Here is a 15942-nt window from a genome sequence, read left to right as displayed (position 1 = left end):
AAGATACGGAGGTAATCCATGTGTTTACTTCAGTATTTTTTCTAAACAGGACGGCCAGTATGACTGTACACACCGCTGTCTATACACACTACCTCTATATACACACTACCTCTATATACACACTACCTCTATATACACACTATGTTGAGGCTACCGTCACTATCATGTGCAAGTCTAAACAATGCACATATAATCGCTGCCCATATCCTCAGGGGCGATGGGGTAGGCTGAAGGCTAAAGCGTTCGCTGAGAACGCCGAAGACCCGGATTCTATTCCCCACATAGGTTTATTGTCTGAAGTTCATATTTGGTTTTTCCCGCTGTGATATTGCTAAAAGCAGCGTAAAACTAAACTCACACACTCCTTGACTCAGTTTCGAATCAAAAGATATTTTGTATTGTAATCAGATATCACCAACACATACGTCCATAAAAACGAATTCTTTGAAGTAAATGACAATAACTGAATCAGTTTATATGCTTAATGAAGATCGCAAAGTGTTTATCCTTTAAATAGATCAAAGAAAACGCAGCTCCATATTCGGGAGTACTGTGTCGCAAGTCGCTGAACAATGCCAACAAATGGGAGAAAAGCACTATCAGGACACTCAGATTCACTATCCCGAAGTCGTGACTTGTAAAGTTGGACTACGTGACATGCGAAAAGATTTTCCGCCTTCCTTGGTAGTTGATGACCCATCATAAGGCTGGTCTTTGTCCCGGCCATTTGTGACGTCTACTTTGCCACCATTCTCCAGAAATTTAACGTTACCTATTAACGTGCCGTCCAGCAGATCATTACAGTATCGTATTTTAGGTAAAGCTCCACCTTTGTGTCCAGCAACGCGGCCGGTAGTCCCTGATCACTTGCAAGGCATGTTCTACGGGTAATTACGTCCCGTCGTGTGTTCATGGTTGCTAGTTTTAGCAGCAGTTTTGTCTTGAACAACGGAACTTGTGCAGTGTGGAGAGCGTTACAAGAAACCTATGCCATACTCGTGCATAATTTAATAGAAACGTATAACTGGTTCGTGTTGTAGTTTAGTGGATAATGGCAGAGGGGATGTTCTAACAAAGCAATTGTGAAACTCTTATGGGAAGCTACCACATGATACTTTTTTTAATAAAAATAACAGAAACCCTGTTCAGCTGAACGAAACTACGCATGCTCTGTGTGGTAAAAATACTGTGACCTTCAACCATACATGTCCAAAGAAAGCTGTTTGTTGATTAAAATTGGAACTTACCACCTGTGTGTGTGAGACAAAAAGTTCAGCTCATCTACATCAACAAAAACAAAGTACTCCTCATCTCCCTTGACAATGAAACCATGACACCTTAACATCGACTGGAAGTAGTTGTAGAATCACAACACTATTGTGCAAAATATACACGGTTAAGTGATACTTAACGGTGAAAAGAATATTAGGGTAGATAGTGTGGATAAATGTATCATCAGTTAACAAACTAATGTCAGATGCAATTTCCGATTTTACTTGTACCCATTCTGAAAACTTCACCTGACTGTATGTAGTTGTGTCATCAGTGAGGCATAATGCTCTCATCATTGCATATCATTAACACGTGTTTCTGACAGAGTCGAAATCGTACAATACACTTCTTATCGTGTGCAGGTTTTCGAAACACTAAAACATCAGACGCAGCCATAATATTGACGTGATAACGTGAAGGGTGTAGACGTCAGATTTCGAACAGGAGCACAGGGATTGGGAAAGAGAACTTTGACAATGGCCATTTTCAGGATTATTAGCCGTTTTATGAATTCGGAATGGGCCACAGTCCTTGTTAATAGTAAATGTCAAAATTGTAATGGTCAATTTTTCACACATGCCCCCTGCCTTTCTCAGTCCTTGGGAGCACACTGCCTATGATTATTGAAAGGGTTGTTGAAACGGGACAGGTGTCTGCATTAGTAGGATTTCTTTTAACTAGGTGTGTTAGTTTCCTATCCTATCCACATGTTTAACATGTTACAATACATGTGTCCCATTGCAGCAAATTGTACACATTATACTATATGCATCGAGATCCGTCACATTGATACACATGTGTTGGTGGCCAACAGGTTAGTGCTCTCATTGCTGATATCACGCAAGTTCGATTCCTTCAAATCAGTAAAACTGCGTCAGTTCTTAATGCCAGTGTCTTGAAAGCCTTTCTTTCAGCCACAAACGGTTTTAACCCATGCATTCAATTGCACGTTTATAGTCACAATATTACCTTGTACACGTCGAGCAAACCGCAGTAGTTGTCGAAATGGGTGTAGAGGGAGTTTAGCATGTTGACGACCTGCATAGGCGTGGCTGTGGAACAGATTGCGGTGAACCCAACAAGATCGCTGAATAACATCGTCACGTCATCAATCTTCATCGGTTCCACACTTTCACCTGGAAGAGATCACGTTACGGAATTGGCCAAATCGTCAATAACACATTATTTTCATCACTTCATCCTACCGGGTTTTTTCCAGACTTGTAGAAATGCTATCGGACTCACGTAATAAGCAGCTAGGGACTTGGTGAATGCTTCTCAACAGCTGTTACCTGAGGTCATAGATTAATACTCGCTCTTGGTGGAGAAATTAAAAAGTATAGCCTTAAGCTTTGAAACTCATCGAAGTGATTTTCATATTCCTTCAGAGAGAGGCAATCGTCAAAAAACGAAAATACTGTAAAAACATGATATCTGTGGAGAAACCTATTGCATTTTGGCAAACCAAATACCAACTAGCGGCAACAAAATAGGGATCTGATGAAATGGTAGGGAAATGTAATGACGATAAATACTGTGAAATTAATTTCGGCAGTGTTGATCAATATCTGATGTGTCCGCAATGTTGGGTGATACATGCACTTGGTGGCATACTGCTGATTAAATTGCGGATCGGTTGTCCTTGGCTTTACCAATTCACCTTGAACGCAGAATTGGTGTTCACTTTCCGACAGGGAAAATCTGGCAGATGCCCACTTGGTGACACGTCAGGGAGACTTAACGCGCCATTTTCGTGTATGTATGCCTTCTCGAAGGCTATATTGTTTGATTTGTGTCTGTCGTATTATTATGCGTGAAGACCATCGCCCGAAGGTTTCAGTTAAACAGACTTGGCAGATGTCATTTGGTGGTACATCCAGACAATTAAGTTTCATCGCTTTGTGATTTAAGAGGAAAAGGTGAAACAAACGCACTCACAGAGAGTTATCCTGAACAGAAGGCTTTCCTCTGTAAATTGACCATTGCTGTTTCCGTAACAATAATATGGGGTTTCTTGACGTTAGACCCCCTTTCTGGCAATGAGTGCTGAAATGACTAGAAATAATGGGTGAGTGAGGTTTAACGTCGCCATTAGCACTATTCCGGTGAGGGAAATTGACTCCACAGATTTTACCCATGTAAATTGCGAGCTAAGACACGAGACAGGTGGACTGGACGGTCGAAGTGCACCAAATACCCCACATGTCCTTTCTCTTTTGAAGTTCCGCATAAACTTCAAAAGATGTTGCATTTATCTTCCTCACTACCAGCGACCCAGAGGTAATATTTCCTGATCCCAGGAAATTACATTAATTAGCTGAGCCGCCAGTTGTTTGTCAGTTTGTGACGTACTCGTCATAACAGGTAGATGAACAGTTTAAGCGCATGAATATGCAACTTATCACCTTCAGCCTTGCTCCTTGAAGTAATTACAAGACCAATTACACTGGGTCTGTACTCTGTTGTAATATCCTTTTCAATGCTCACAGCTTCTTACGCTGAAATACATCTGAAAACCGCCATCGTCATATATTGCCGAGGTCAGTGCATTTGTCTGAAACCTCAAGATCCCAATGTACAATGTATATGGCTAATGAATATTGAGTGTTGTCAATGTAAACTGCTTATGACAAATATAGTAGAGTTATGACAACCTACGCTTGTCGTAAGAGACGGAATAGGGTGGTGAGGCTCGCTGACATGGGTAACACAAGTCACGATATCGATTGCATAGATCGCTGCTCATGAAGTTGTTCAGTGGATTTTCTGTACCTGTCTCGATTATTTACAGATAGCCGCCATGCAAATGAAATATTGCTGTTTCCGGTGTTAAGAAACTATCTTCTACAGGTACAATGCATTTGTAAAAACTGTTGGAGACAAATGAGACATATTAACTACGGTGATATGAACGAACTAGATGTTCTTTTTTCTCTTAAAAAAAACACAGACCATGTGTTGTTCCATATTGTCTGCGCATCAAGGTCAACACTCCGTCATGTGGTGAAACTGATACCACGACAAGAACAGGACACAAATCACACGAAATATCAGCAGTGGAGGACGTTTAATCAAAACACACGCTAAAAGGGGAAATACTCGAAATAATACGATTACTTTGATTTATAAGCCTTCCAACAAAGTTTAGCAAGATTTGTTGGAAGTGGCTGTAGCAATCGATGAAGTATCTTGTCCTGAACATCGGCTTGCCAGACAGCAGGTGGAAGGGCCTGCAGTCGCATCTACTAAACAGTTTAAGATATACAGATCTCACGAGCAGCTTCCACGAAGGCCTTTCTTTATGGGCTAAAATGCCCCTTGGGCTTAAAATAATACTGGCAAGAGCTTTGTCGAAGATCAGATAACTAAAAACAAGGTCTTAATTGACATAAATCTGAGAAGCCTGCTTTAGTAAAAGATTGAATCTGAAAGATAGACTTATGGTGCAATTCATTACACGGTGGGAGGCACGTGGTACAAGGTTTCAGAGAATTAAAGAAAGACGAATGTAAACTCAGAAGACTTAGCGTTCATATTTTTGCAAGGAGCTTGTTTCCAGAGCAGTTAAATATTGAGTAACCCTAAGCGAGCGAGCAAATGGAAGCCTCTGCCAAAATACCGCCCAGAAAGGTATCTGTGTGCGTACATTATAATAAACCTAAGGTTCTGTCAACACAAAACACAACACGTCGAGAGAGACAGAGAGAGAGAGAGAGTGTGTGTGTATGAGAGAGAGAGAGAGAGAGAGATGCGTGGTGTGTAGGGGCGCATCCAGTTTATTGAAGCCGTCATGGTGCATGATAAACCGTACACGATGTTGTTCTGGCCAGGCAATTTACGTTGCGCACCATATGGCATCACCGACTTCTGAAGGAACTCAGGCAGCAATCGGTTCTACAATTATTGCATTGACTTCTTCATGGCATCAGTACTTGATCGGGAAAAGAATGATAGTCTTTATCTGATGCGGAATTTCATTAGGTTCGTTGCCATCAATCATTAGTGCATTCTGGATATGCTGGGCCGTTCAACAGAAGGCGTGTATTTGCCTGCAACACGGTGCCAGCAATAATATAGTGTGGACATTCCAGGTGATCGCAGTCTACAGCAAACGCATCGTCTACGAACCTTTGTGTGTTTTCATTTATAACAACATTCACAACAGCTTAATTTTGTTAGAGAGTTTCTTTGTGACAACAGGTTTTCCTTATCTTTATGGAAGGGGAGGGAGAAAATGAACGGCAAAGTGGTTTCCAGTGAGTATGATATAAAGGGTAGACCTGTAACTCAGTGTCTGGACAGCAGTTGGCAGTAACACGTCCAGTAACTAATTGGGGTGTCAACATAACAGGAAACATCCTACCTCGTTACAGTTTCTGGGCAACGCCTTGTTGTAACGTGTCTTGTAAGAGATCGGTGTTCTCACAAAAAACTACTTCTGCACAGTTCCTGGTCATCATTTAGCATTAGCTCGTCTAGTGAAAGATTGGTTTGCTGACGACTACAAAACATAATATGTTACCTCGTAAGTAAGTCTGAGCAAGACCTTATGGTGACATATCCACTGTCCAACATAGAAAAGAACATACCGTGCCACAGTTTCTGGGCAACACGTCCAATTAGAGATTGGTGTGTCTACCTTACAATGAAATATCTTACTTCTAAACAGTATTTGGGCAGCATCTTATGGTATTCTGTCCAGTGGCAATTCCAGGGGGCACAGACAACTACTTATCCCGCCACAGGCTCAGACAACACCTTCTGGCAACACGTCCAGTAACAAATGAGTGTGCCTCCATTACAGAAACAACCTAATGTTCGGGCAACTCTTTATGATAACACTTCGAGTAAGAAGTGTGTGCCTCCATTACAAAAACGACCTAATGTTCGGGAAATACTTTATGGTAACACGTCCAGTCAGAATGCGCGTGCCTCCGTTACAGGAAACAACTTAAGGTTCTGGCAACACCTAATGGTAACATGACCATTGTAAGACTGAAGTGCAACTGATCAACATAGAAAACAACCTACCTCGCCACAGTTTCTGGGCAACCTCTGGCGGAAAGATATCTTGTAACAGACTGACGTTCTTTTGCTTCTCGGTGTCCACGGCCTTGCTCGCCTCCAGAATACTTTTCTGCAGTGTCTCCATACGCCTTTTGAGACCATCCTGTGAACAGAACATTCCTTCATGAAATTCGAAACTCCTGCGAGGTGGACCCGAAGTCATATAAAGTCATATACATAACACTTGTCGGAAAATACAACGAAAACATGATTTCTAGTCAAAAAGAAGAAAAAGGTTCACTACATGTACGCCTTTCAATACAGTATCTATTCCCTTTTGAAAGGATCATGTATTTGCTGCAGGCTTTGGTCATGCTATAACCATTCGATCGCATTTCTCAACAGTCTCTCGTGTCTAAAATACACTGAGATGTTGAGCAGCTCCCTAAAGTCTAACCAGAAAGTACTAATTTTCTCCTGAACAAGGCAACATGCAGTACTGTTTCTTCTTCATTAGAGTTTAGGTTTCATCAGCATCTTCGTACCAATTAGATGGAAGGTTGCATCTTAGCGATCTCTGTTTCACAAGGACGTAATTATGCAAATCTAACAAAGAATAGGGAATTATGTTCATGGGTCGTTATATTTACTCGAGAACTTGTTTTATCTGACAAACTGATTTTTATTAAAATTCGACATGGGACATCGAAAGGAAATAGAATGAACGTATTTGCGTATCAATCGAGCAAACGCTGAACTTGATTCACGTAGAAATATCATTAGTGTGCATTATTCATCTATTGCTCTCAATGGAAATGTCACCCACAGTTTATCTACTTCATTACCTTGCATCCTTTTCATATTGGTAGGAGGTAAGAATCGATTCTAACCCAACTGTTAGTTCACGGTAGGTGTACGAGAGACATGTTTTCAGTTCATAAGACACATTTGAGCTTTTACTCCCAACTGGCATTTTCAAAATAGTTTGAAAGCTATAACATGTTTAATACATTATCCATCTCATTTCCAGATCGAAATCATATAATACGAAAAAACCCGAGTATTATAGGTATCGATAGTGCCATGCTTGGTGAGTTAAACTGAAGGAAAGAAGGTGATTTTTTTAGGGCGTCATTCGAAAGCGTTATTCACAGATGGCAGCCCGCATCAAGTAAATTCAAACTGAATGCCACCACTGAAGTGCATGATATACCCTTAATCCCACATCTCTGCAGCTACTTCGTGTAACCATTGAGCGGAAATAGGACAAAAACGCACACATATTCTCATCCATTAGTGCAGTGAAGAGAAATACATATGCTCTGTGTTATCTTTGTACAAATTGATTACATGGTACCGTCTGCTAATGCCACAAGTAACAGGCATGTCAAAAGTAGAATGGGGTAAAGGTGAAGTGACAATTAGTGTTTCTAGTTGGATGAACCGGCATCGAATGAGTGAGTGGAGAGTAGCGTTTACCTTGTTTGTAGGACAATTTGCATGTAATATGATCGTGAGGAAGGACAGTATTTTGACATGAATACTTTGTAGCGAGGTCGCGAATGAGATCTTGGTTTCCAAATGACGAGCGTATATCTCGGAATGAGTACAGGGTAATTTGCACACTGCATCATCGTGAGGAAAGTCAGAATTTTTACATGAATACTTTGAGGCGAGGTCAGGAATGAGATCTTGGGTTTCATATAACCAACGTACATCTAGCTAGTTAGTGTGTATGTTTTTATTGTTTTAGCAATGACGCTTTAACCAGGAGGCCCACCGTCAATGTACAATTAATCATGGGCGGACTGACAATACTTGTCTGATGGTTAAGGATTGAAATGAAATACCTGTTCCTGAAAATACTGACAAACAATATCTTTAGATGTTAATATCGCGTTCCAAAGAAATACAATACACTTAAGTATAATGTGTGTCATGAGCATATTGCGTGTGAACAGTTGTCTATATTGCAGCCATAAATCAGAATAGATTCCCCTACGATTTCTAAAGGGTCAGTTTCTACTACCAGGACGCTACCCACCCGCACCCACCAGCGCCATGAATGAACTTAAATCAGCTGTTAAATGGGAAGCTTCACCAAAGTAATAAATCCTTGTGTTTATGAAGTCGACTTGGGGAGGAATGTAGAATGTGTTGATTGGTCGCGTCTCAGTGTGTTTTGTTTAGACTAAATCGTTCATTTACGAGCTTTCTTCCTGAATCTGGCACACAACCTGCAACAAACTGACTGCTTTCAGGAAACATGCGGTTTAGCAACATTCTGAGTGTGAATAGACACATAAATAATATGGGGCTGATTCTCAAGTGTCGAAGAGACCAAAATACACAGAATATTTATCTTACTTTCAGGACTTATCTAGAATGTATCGGTGAGATTGATTTAAACCCTTCGACTCTCATCCACATCCATAGTCCTAAACAACGTGAAACTCGAGTTCAAGTATTTGAGAGAAGTGTCAATAAGCCTACCATGGGAGATAACGCCTATCCATTCCTCAACGCTGACACAAGACTAGTAGCGAACACTCTCCAGACCCCTCAACATGTCTATCTTTACCAAGCAAACACACTTTATATGTCACTGTGTGTTCAGACGCTCTTAGGTAGGCTCCAACTGTGCCATTCGTGAAGGATTGGTATCTAGCCATGGTGGTAATTAGAAATCCTGTAGTTAACTTCGGAAGACGTAAACAAACGCTAAACACTTACAGCTATTGGCAATGAAATAGCAGCTATGGTGCAGGGCGTATTAATAAGAATGGTAGCAGTCACAGGGTAAAATTCAAAACAAGAACATTTGGAGAACCAAAACATTAATAGTGAGTGAGTGGCTGCGTTATGAGTTATAGTCACATCGGCAATAGTGCAGGCATATCGTGACTTAAACAGTTATGAATTCATAATAAATGGAATTAAATTACAGGATCCTGTTGGCGATGGGCAATATAATAACTAGCTCATCACAGACAGAAACGTAAAACCAGTAATTACAGCTAAACCATTTTATCCATAGAGGACAAAGCAATGTAAAACCAGGCTGTAGATCGCCAACAAATGAGGGTTAATCACCATAGCAATTCTAGGGACTATGGGCTACCTTCATGGATTTTAGCTGTATTTACACCATCTCTTCAGCCGCTGGCTGTGGTAGGAAAACAAGTAGCCGAAATTTAAAAGAACAAATATACTACGCTTAAAAATCTAGTGAGCTTAAATTTAACTTTAGCTGTTTAGGGGCTTACGTGCAAGCTTTGCAAGGAGGGCTAGGCAGTAGGAGAAATAATATGATTCCGGGACTGAGAGACAGACTAGGTCCGTGTGGTTGTGCCATGATTGGGACTATAATCAGACATGTATCACTACAAGGGTACACATAAACTATTCCACCTGAAGTTGTGTTACATTTCCCTAAAGAAATTAATTCTACTTCACAAATCTACCTACATAGTAAATTATTCACACAACGCAAAGCACATTAACTAACATGGTCCAATCGGCTGTTACATATCCACTCTGGCTGGTGAGATTTCTTCTTGATTGGGGAGCAATTGGTGTCTATATGGCTTGGTTTCTTTGTTGGTGGGTCTGCTCACCTTCTTTGATTCCTAAAGGTTTGAATTCATTCTTCGGCAAATAATTCATAAAAACTGTAATAAAATAGTTTCTTGGTCAAGTTCAAACGTGTCTCCAAAAACAGCAGCATTGACATCTCCATAGGTTGTGCAAGTGTCACTTGTCGATTTCGCGTTTGTTTGTGGCATTTCGTTCATTCTGCGCACATTGTTCCGATGTACATATAGATTTTGGCTAAGCGAACAGAGTTGCTTTGTTTTTTTCTTTTTTTAAATGCTGGATAAATGACGAGCATGAATGATTGCATGTTCTCTCTCATCGGTTTTGGGATCCTACGTCTTTTCCTTCGAGGAAGGTCTGTCGGGTCTTCCTTTAGATTGTGTTAGTCAAAGGGTGATGATTTTAGCCAAGAGATTAGGGTTAGAGTCCGAGCTTGTACCGTGCTGAGAGTCCTTCTTTCACAAATATGTTATGTGCTGGGATTAAATAGTATACTGTAACTGAAATAGTGTGTGCCTTGGCGTAGTAGCTTTAACGTACGCTCAGTAATATACAGCTTTTACCTGCCTTTCGCCTTTGGAACCGGAGGAGGTACCTTAGCTATGACATATGAGGTTGACTACTCAGAACACAAATAGCACTACGTTTGGCCTGTCGCATTCGGAACCTTCAGGGGTACCTTAAGTGAGGACGTATACCAAATAGCCTTCCCCCTTCTACACCGACAGAACTCTTCTTCGGAACAGCCTGAGAAACGTGCTCTAGCCGTAGCGTTACCGTGAGGATGTCCACACAACAGCATACAATAGTTTGTCTGTCTACGCCGACAAGGATGAACGTGCATCCAGTGCATTGCACCGTCTGCATTTCCGCAATCCCATCTCCGTGCGAGTCTCTTTGTCTTTGCGTGTTCGAACTCGACACGGAATCCAAATTTCGTGTCACCTATCAGGTGTACTGAGTAGCGTATTGCGAGTGTCCTTAAACACAATATAGCAGGCACCCTCATACCTATCGCTATTTACATCGACAACGACAGGGAAGCGTGAATCATTGAAGCAGGTGAAGATCGCCTGACATCTTTGTGGACGAGGAATGACACAGTTGTCCACACCCATTTACAGTTTCACCACGGTAGAGCCATAAACAGCGTCTCAACGAAACTGTATGAGCAGATTGCGTGATCCCAGACATGGGAATCGGAAGAGTATCACGTCATTCTCAAACTCATTCCCGCCCATAAAAGGGTCATTCCAAAACGCAGGACACACAGTAGAGAGTTGCAAACGTTTGCAAGTACGTTCCAAGTGGTTGTAATAGAGAGTGTAACTGCGATAAGGTTATAATGGCTAGATTTACACAGTTTTCAGATATGACATCACACTAAGTCAAAAGCGTATAAGGTTACTCTAAAATGGAAAATTAACGGCAATTTACGTTTAAATATGAGACATTACATGATCCCGTGGATGGATACATGAAACGTTTACAAATCCTACTGTCAGCATCACTTAAACGTGATGTGATGAGGCTAGGACGCTAACATGACTTTAACTGATGCTCCCTAAACCACTTCAGCGTATGAATACTGACATCATTTATGGTCCTGTCATCGAACATATGTGTTGTGTGAAAAACAATTTTATGAACATTTTAACGAAGTCAGATTCTGATATTTATTATGACATGTCCTCTTATATTTAGGGTCGGTATGGTAGCCTACTGGTCAAAAGCTTCGCTCGGGTTCGATTTTCCAGATGGGTATAACGTGTCAAACCCACATCTGGTGTCCCCCGCCGTGATACTGCGGGACTATTGCTAAATGTCTCGTGAAACTAAACTAACTCACTCCTCTGACATTTTGTCCATATTTCACCGAGGAATCAGAGAGACCCATTTGTACTGAAATCTATCAACGAGTATCATGTCAGAACTTTCTAGCTAAGAGTGTATAGTTACTTTTGATGCCAATGAAACTCCGTTTCCGTTGTGCCAAGATGTATGTTCGTATGATATTTCTACTTTGTCCTTGATGCCGTGTATGGGAGGTAACACTGGCTTGTTTCGTATTTCCATATACATGTGGCCCGTGAAGGTCCGGGGTAGAATAAGCCTTCAGCAACCCGTGCTTGCTATAAGTCCACTATGCTTGCCGCAAGAGGCGACTAACGGGATCGGATGGTCAGGCTCGCTGACTGGCCACATGTTATCGGTTCCCAGTTGTGCAGATCGATGCTCGTGTTGTTGATCACTGGATTGTCTGGTCCAGACTCGATTATTTACCGACCGCCGCCATATAGCTGTAATATTGCCGAGTGCAGCGTAACACTTAAGTCACTCACTAACTCACTCCATATACATGTACCTTCATTCTACAATGTACATGTATACTGTCACAGGCATTAAAAGTAATACATTGATGTAAGTGATATGGAATTATGAGATGGAACATAGGTGACTGATGAGAATTTAGAAGTTGGGAGGTAACATAACAACGTCTGTAATGGATTTCCAACTTCTTTAAAGCTTGCAACACGACGTTGGGCTATTCTTGATGAAGGGGCAAGACCTAGCCCGGACATGTCATGTTGTAAACATTGAAGAAGCCATAAATCTATATCATACGTTGTTATCTAATCTAACATATTTCCACATATAACAGAAACCTAGATTCAATATTCACACTTATATACATATCATTATGCGTCATAATTGAGATATATCAGCTGAGGATTTCACATCTCCATCTCTTAATATGAATATTGTATTTCGTAATGATGAAAGATGAGCTGTGCGAATCTAAATACAGGTGTTGTATATATGGGATTACAAAGTGTAATGCATCCGTTTGATGAAATGTATGCAGGATATTTGGCTTTAGTCAACATAACATCGTGCTGTGATTCGATAAATTAGTTTTTGAGGAAACTGGAACGGTCAACAGTCATGTCAGAACATGTCACAAAACAAGCATGTCATTTGAGAAAGAAAGAATATATTTACACATTGTTAGGTTTGATAATGTATGCATATGTCTCTAAGACCTTACTTTCAATACTGTACCGAAGGCATATAGTAGGACCCGGCATATAGTGTTAGTTGACTTACGTGTGTGTGTGGATATCTGCAAGAAAGACCTTAATAAAAAGTTAAGTGACCATCGATCTTCGAGATAGCCTGTATACGCGAGATATTGATTATATACAGATGGTGAAGTAATTGGTGAAATGTAAGCAGGTATTAAGACATCGCAAAATCAGAATTTGGACACACAACATAGAAGACCAGAGCATACATGATATGCAATGACATCGCTTAATACTGTATTAACACCTCCCACGTGCACCTACATGCACATGACTGTGCACTTATATCAGACCAATAAAAAATGGCCAGAGAAACATGACGTTGTGAATGCATTTTCAAAAGGTCACTTCATCCGCCAAGGGTTCTGAATCCGGACCATTTTAGGACAATCATTTTAGTGAATCCGAGGCATCCAAGTACGAGAGTAGTGTAAGGTAACTTTTAACCACCAACCTTAATGCCGGGCTAACATTAACCCAATGCAAACATTATCGGCAAAATGTGCACATACTGCGTGCTACGTGGGTGACTGAGGATATGACTGCGCCTTAAAATACGGCTAATAGTTTATTGAACTGGACTGCCGTGAGAGAGCGCACATGTAAACCGTATTGTGACCAACACGCTCGAGCAAGATTATAGGAAAGCTCGTTCTGGGATCAATACAATGCAATTGTACTCTCGCCAGTTCATTTTTATTCACTTTCGGCTAGACTGAAGGAAACCAACCATCGACATGTCAAGGTTGTAAAAAATATTGAGTGTGAGACATAATCAAAATTCCGAGCGCCAGATGTTAGTAAAGCAGTTATTATAACAGTAATCTGCATGAAGCTTTCACGCTATCATGTGGACTTTGTAATGTGATATGTCTTATATCGTATCTGAAGTTTACACACGGGCTAGTAGAAACAGTCATCAGCGTGTTTGATAACTAAGAATAACTCCATTGCAAGGCGGAATGGCGTCTGTTATCTCAACATATAGTTCGTATCTGAAGTAATACATTTCATTCATTAATCGTTATTTCCTGTTTAAGATAACTGAAAGCTTTCATGTCTGCATGCTTATTGTTCTATAAAATATTCCCTGAAAAGGAACAGATCACTTTTAGTTATATCTATTCAACTATAGTAACATAGTTTCAGCGAAAGGACTGCCTTAAGCAGGCAGATTCAGATTGTTGCTATTGTGTAGAATCAATGAGCCTTGGTGTTAAAGCGTGTAACAATTCACATTGGGCATTGATGGATCTCTTTGTGCATCCATTATAGTTTTAGTACGTCATTGGCCTTGTGTATTAACTCACGTGTAATGGTTCACATTGGACACTGATGGATTTCTTAGTTTATCCACTATAGTTCTAGTGCGTCATTTGCCTTGTGTATTACCTCACGTGTAACAGTTTACATTGGGCACTGGTGGATCTCTTAGTTTATCCACTATAGTTTTAGTGCGTCATTGGCCTTGTGTATTACCTCACGTGTAACAGTTCACCTTGGGCACTGATGGATCTCTTAGTTTATCCACTATAGTTTTAGTGCGTCATTGGCCTTGTGTATTACCTCACGTGTAACAGTTCACATTGGACACTGATGGATTTCTTAGTTTATCCCGTATAGTGTTAGTGAGTCATTGGCCTTGTGTATTAACTCACGTGTAACAGTTCACCTTGGGCACTGATGGATCTCTTAGTGCATCCCGTATAGTGTTAGTGAGTCATTGGTCTTGTGTATTAACTCATAAATAACAATTCACGCTAGGCGCTGATAGTTTTCTTAGTGTATTCACCGTAGTTTTAGTGAGTCATTGGCCTTGTATATTAACTCAAGTGTAACAATTCACATTGGGTACTGATAATTCTCTTGTGTATTCACTATAGTTTCGTGAGTCATTCTCCTTGTGTACTAACTCGCGTGTATCAATTCACATAGGGGACTGATTGTTCACAATGTATACCTTATAGTTTAAATTTGAGGTATGTTTTAAAATGATTTTGAACATGAAGTTAACTCACAACTGCAAACAAAGCTACAAAACATGCAACGGTGTTTTAGGACACTTTCAATTAGCCTCTCTCCAAGTGATGCCCCAAATGGGTCACACCCTCTCTATAACGACACATGTTTCAGTAAACGAGGCGTAGCACGTTTTTGCATTATTAACTCAAGTAGACATGTATACTCGCTGTCTACATCGATTGGTAAAACGCTTTGTGTAAAGACAGACAGACAGACCATCTGTGAGGGCAACCGTAGGTCAACACGTACAGTTTATCATACCGATGAAGGTTCTTATGCTTACCTTTACGCACGTAACTCTTACCTTTACGCTTCTTATTTGGAGCAAAGCAAAATTAAGTGAACTACTTAAGTGTATGATACTTAATGATATGTAAATGGACAGAATAAATATCCTAGTAATGATGTTCGTTAAAGGGTACAATAGCTATCTCGAATTAATATTATCTGCAAGCCCCACATGTAAAACCATCTCTAGGTTACAGTCAATCTTGTAAAACGATTATTTGTAATATCGACAACCTTGCTTAATTGAATAAGATGAGTTAAGGATTTAAATGTTTTAAGACAATACTATTAAAATAAAACACAAGAATATTTTTTCTGGTTCTCAAGCTATTTGAAAATAAATTTGTTCATCGGCATCTGAGAAAACATGGTTCATGGTCAATCTGCATTTTCTCGATTCTTTTTATATTGACTAACGCTTGTCAACACGTTCTAGGTTGTAAGGATTATGTTTATTCTTTTGAACCAGCTACTTCACTGCACTAAACCACAGACGTTTGCGAATTCAAATTCAACGGATCAATTATGAAATAAATTTATTCTGCTTCGTCTCATCTAGGTCCTATGTCAGTTTCTGTGATTAATGTAATTTGCATATGTAAATTGGAACACTCAGGACGAAGAAGTATGATGAATACGATGTGTGTGTAAAAGGGCTGTGCCTATTAAG

At 40.3% G+C, this 15942-nt stretch overlaps 1 protein-coding gene across 1 annotated transcript in view; it reads right to left on the bottom strand.

The window, feature by feature from the left end:
• The window catches only part of LOC137274338 (guanylate cyclase soluble subunit alpha-2-like), a 99693-nt gene that overhangs the window by 14119 nt on the left and 69632 nt on the right, over nt 1–15942 (bottom strand). Inside the window, exons 6-7 of the mRNA XM_067807485.1 lie at nt 6304–6442; nt 2242–2408 (exon numbers count right to left, since the gene is read on the bottom strand). Coding sequence (XP_067663586.1) covers nt 2242–2408; nt 6304–6442 — 306 coding nt within the window. The remainder of the gene's footprint in view (nt 1–2241; nt 2409–6303; nt 6443–15942) is intronic.

The sequence above is a fragment of the Haliotis asinina genome, chromosome 2, assembly GCF_037392515.1.
Source record: "Haliotis asinina isolate JCU_RB_2024 chromosome 2, JCU_Hal_asi_v2, whole genome shotgun sequence".
Classification (NCBI taxonomy): Eukaryota; Metazoa; Mollusca; class Gastropoda; order Lepetellida; family Haliotidae; genus Haliotis; species Haliotis asinina.
Note: the sequence above shows the minus strand (reverse complement) of the source record. Positions and strands in the feature narration are given on the sequence as shown.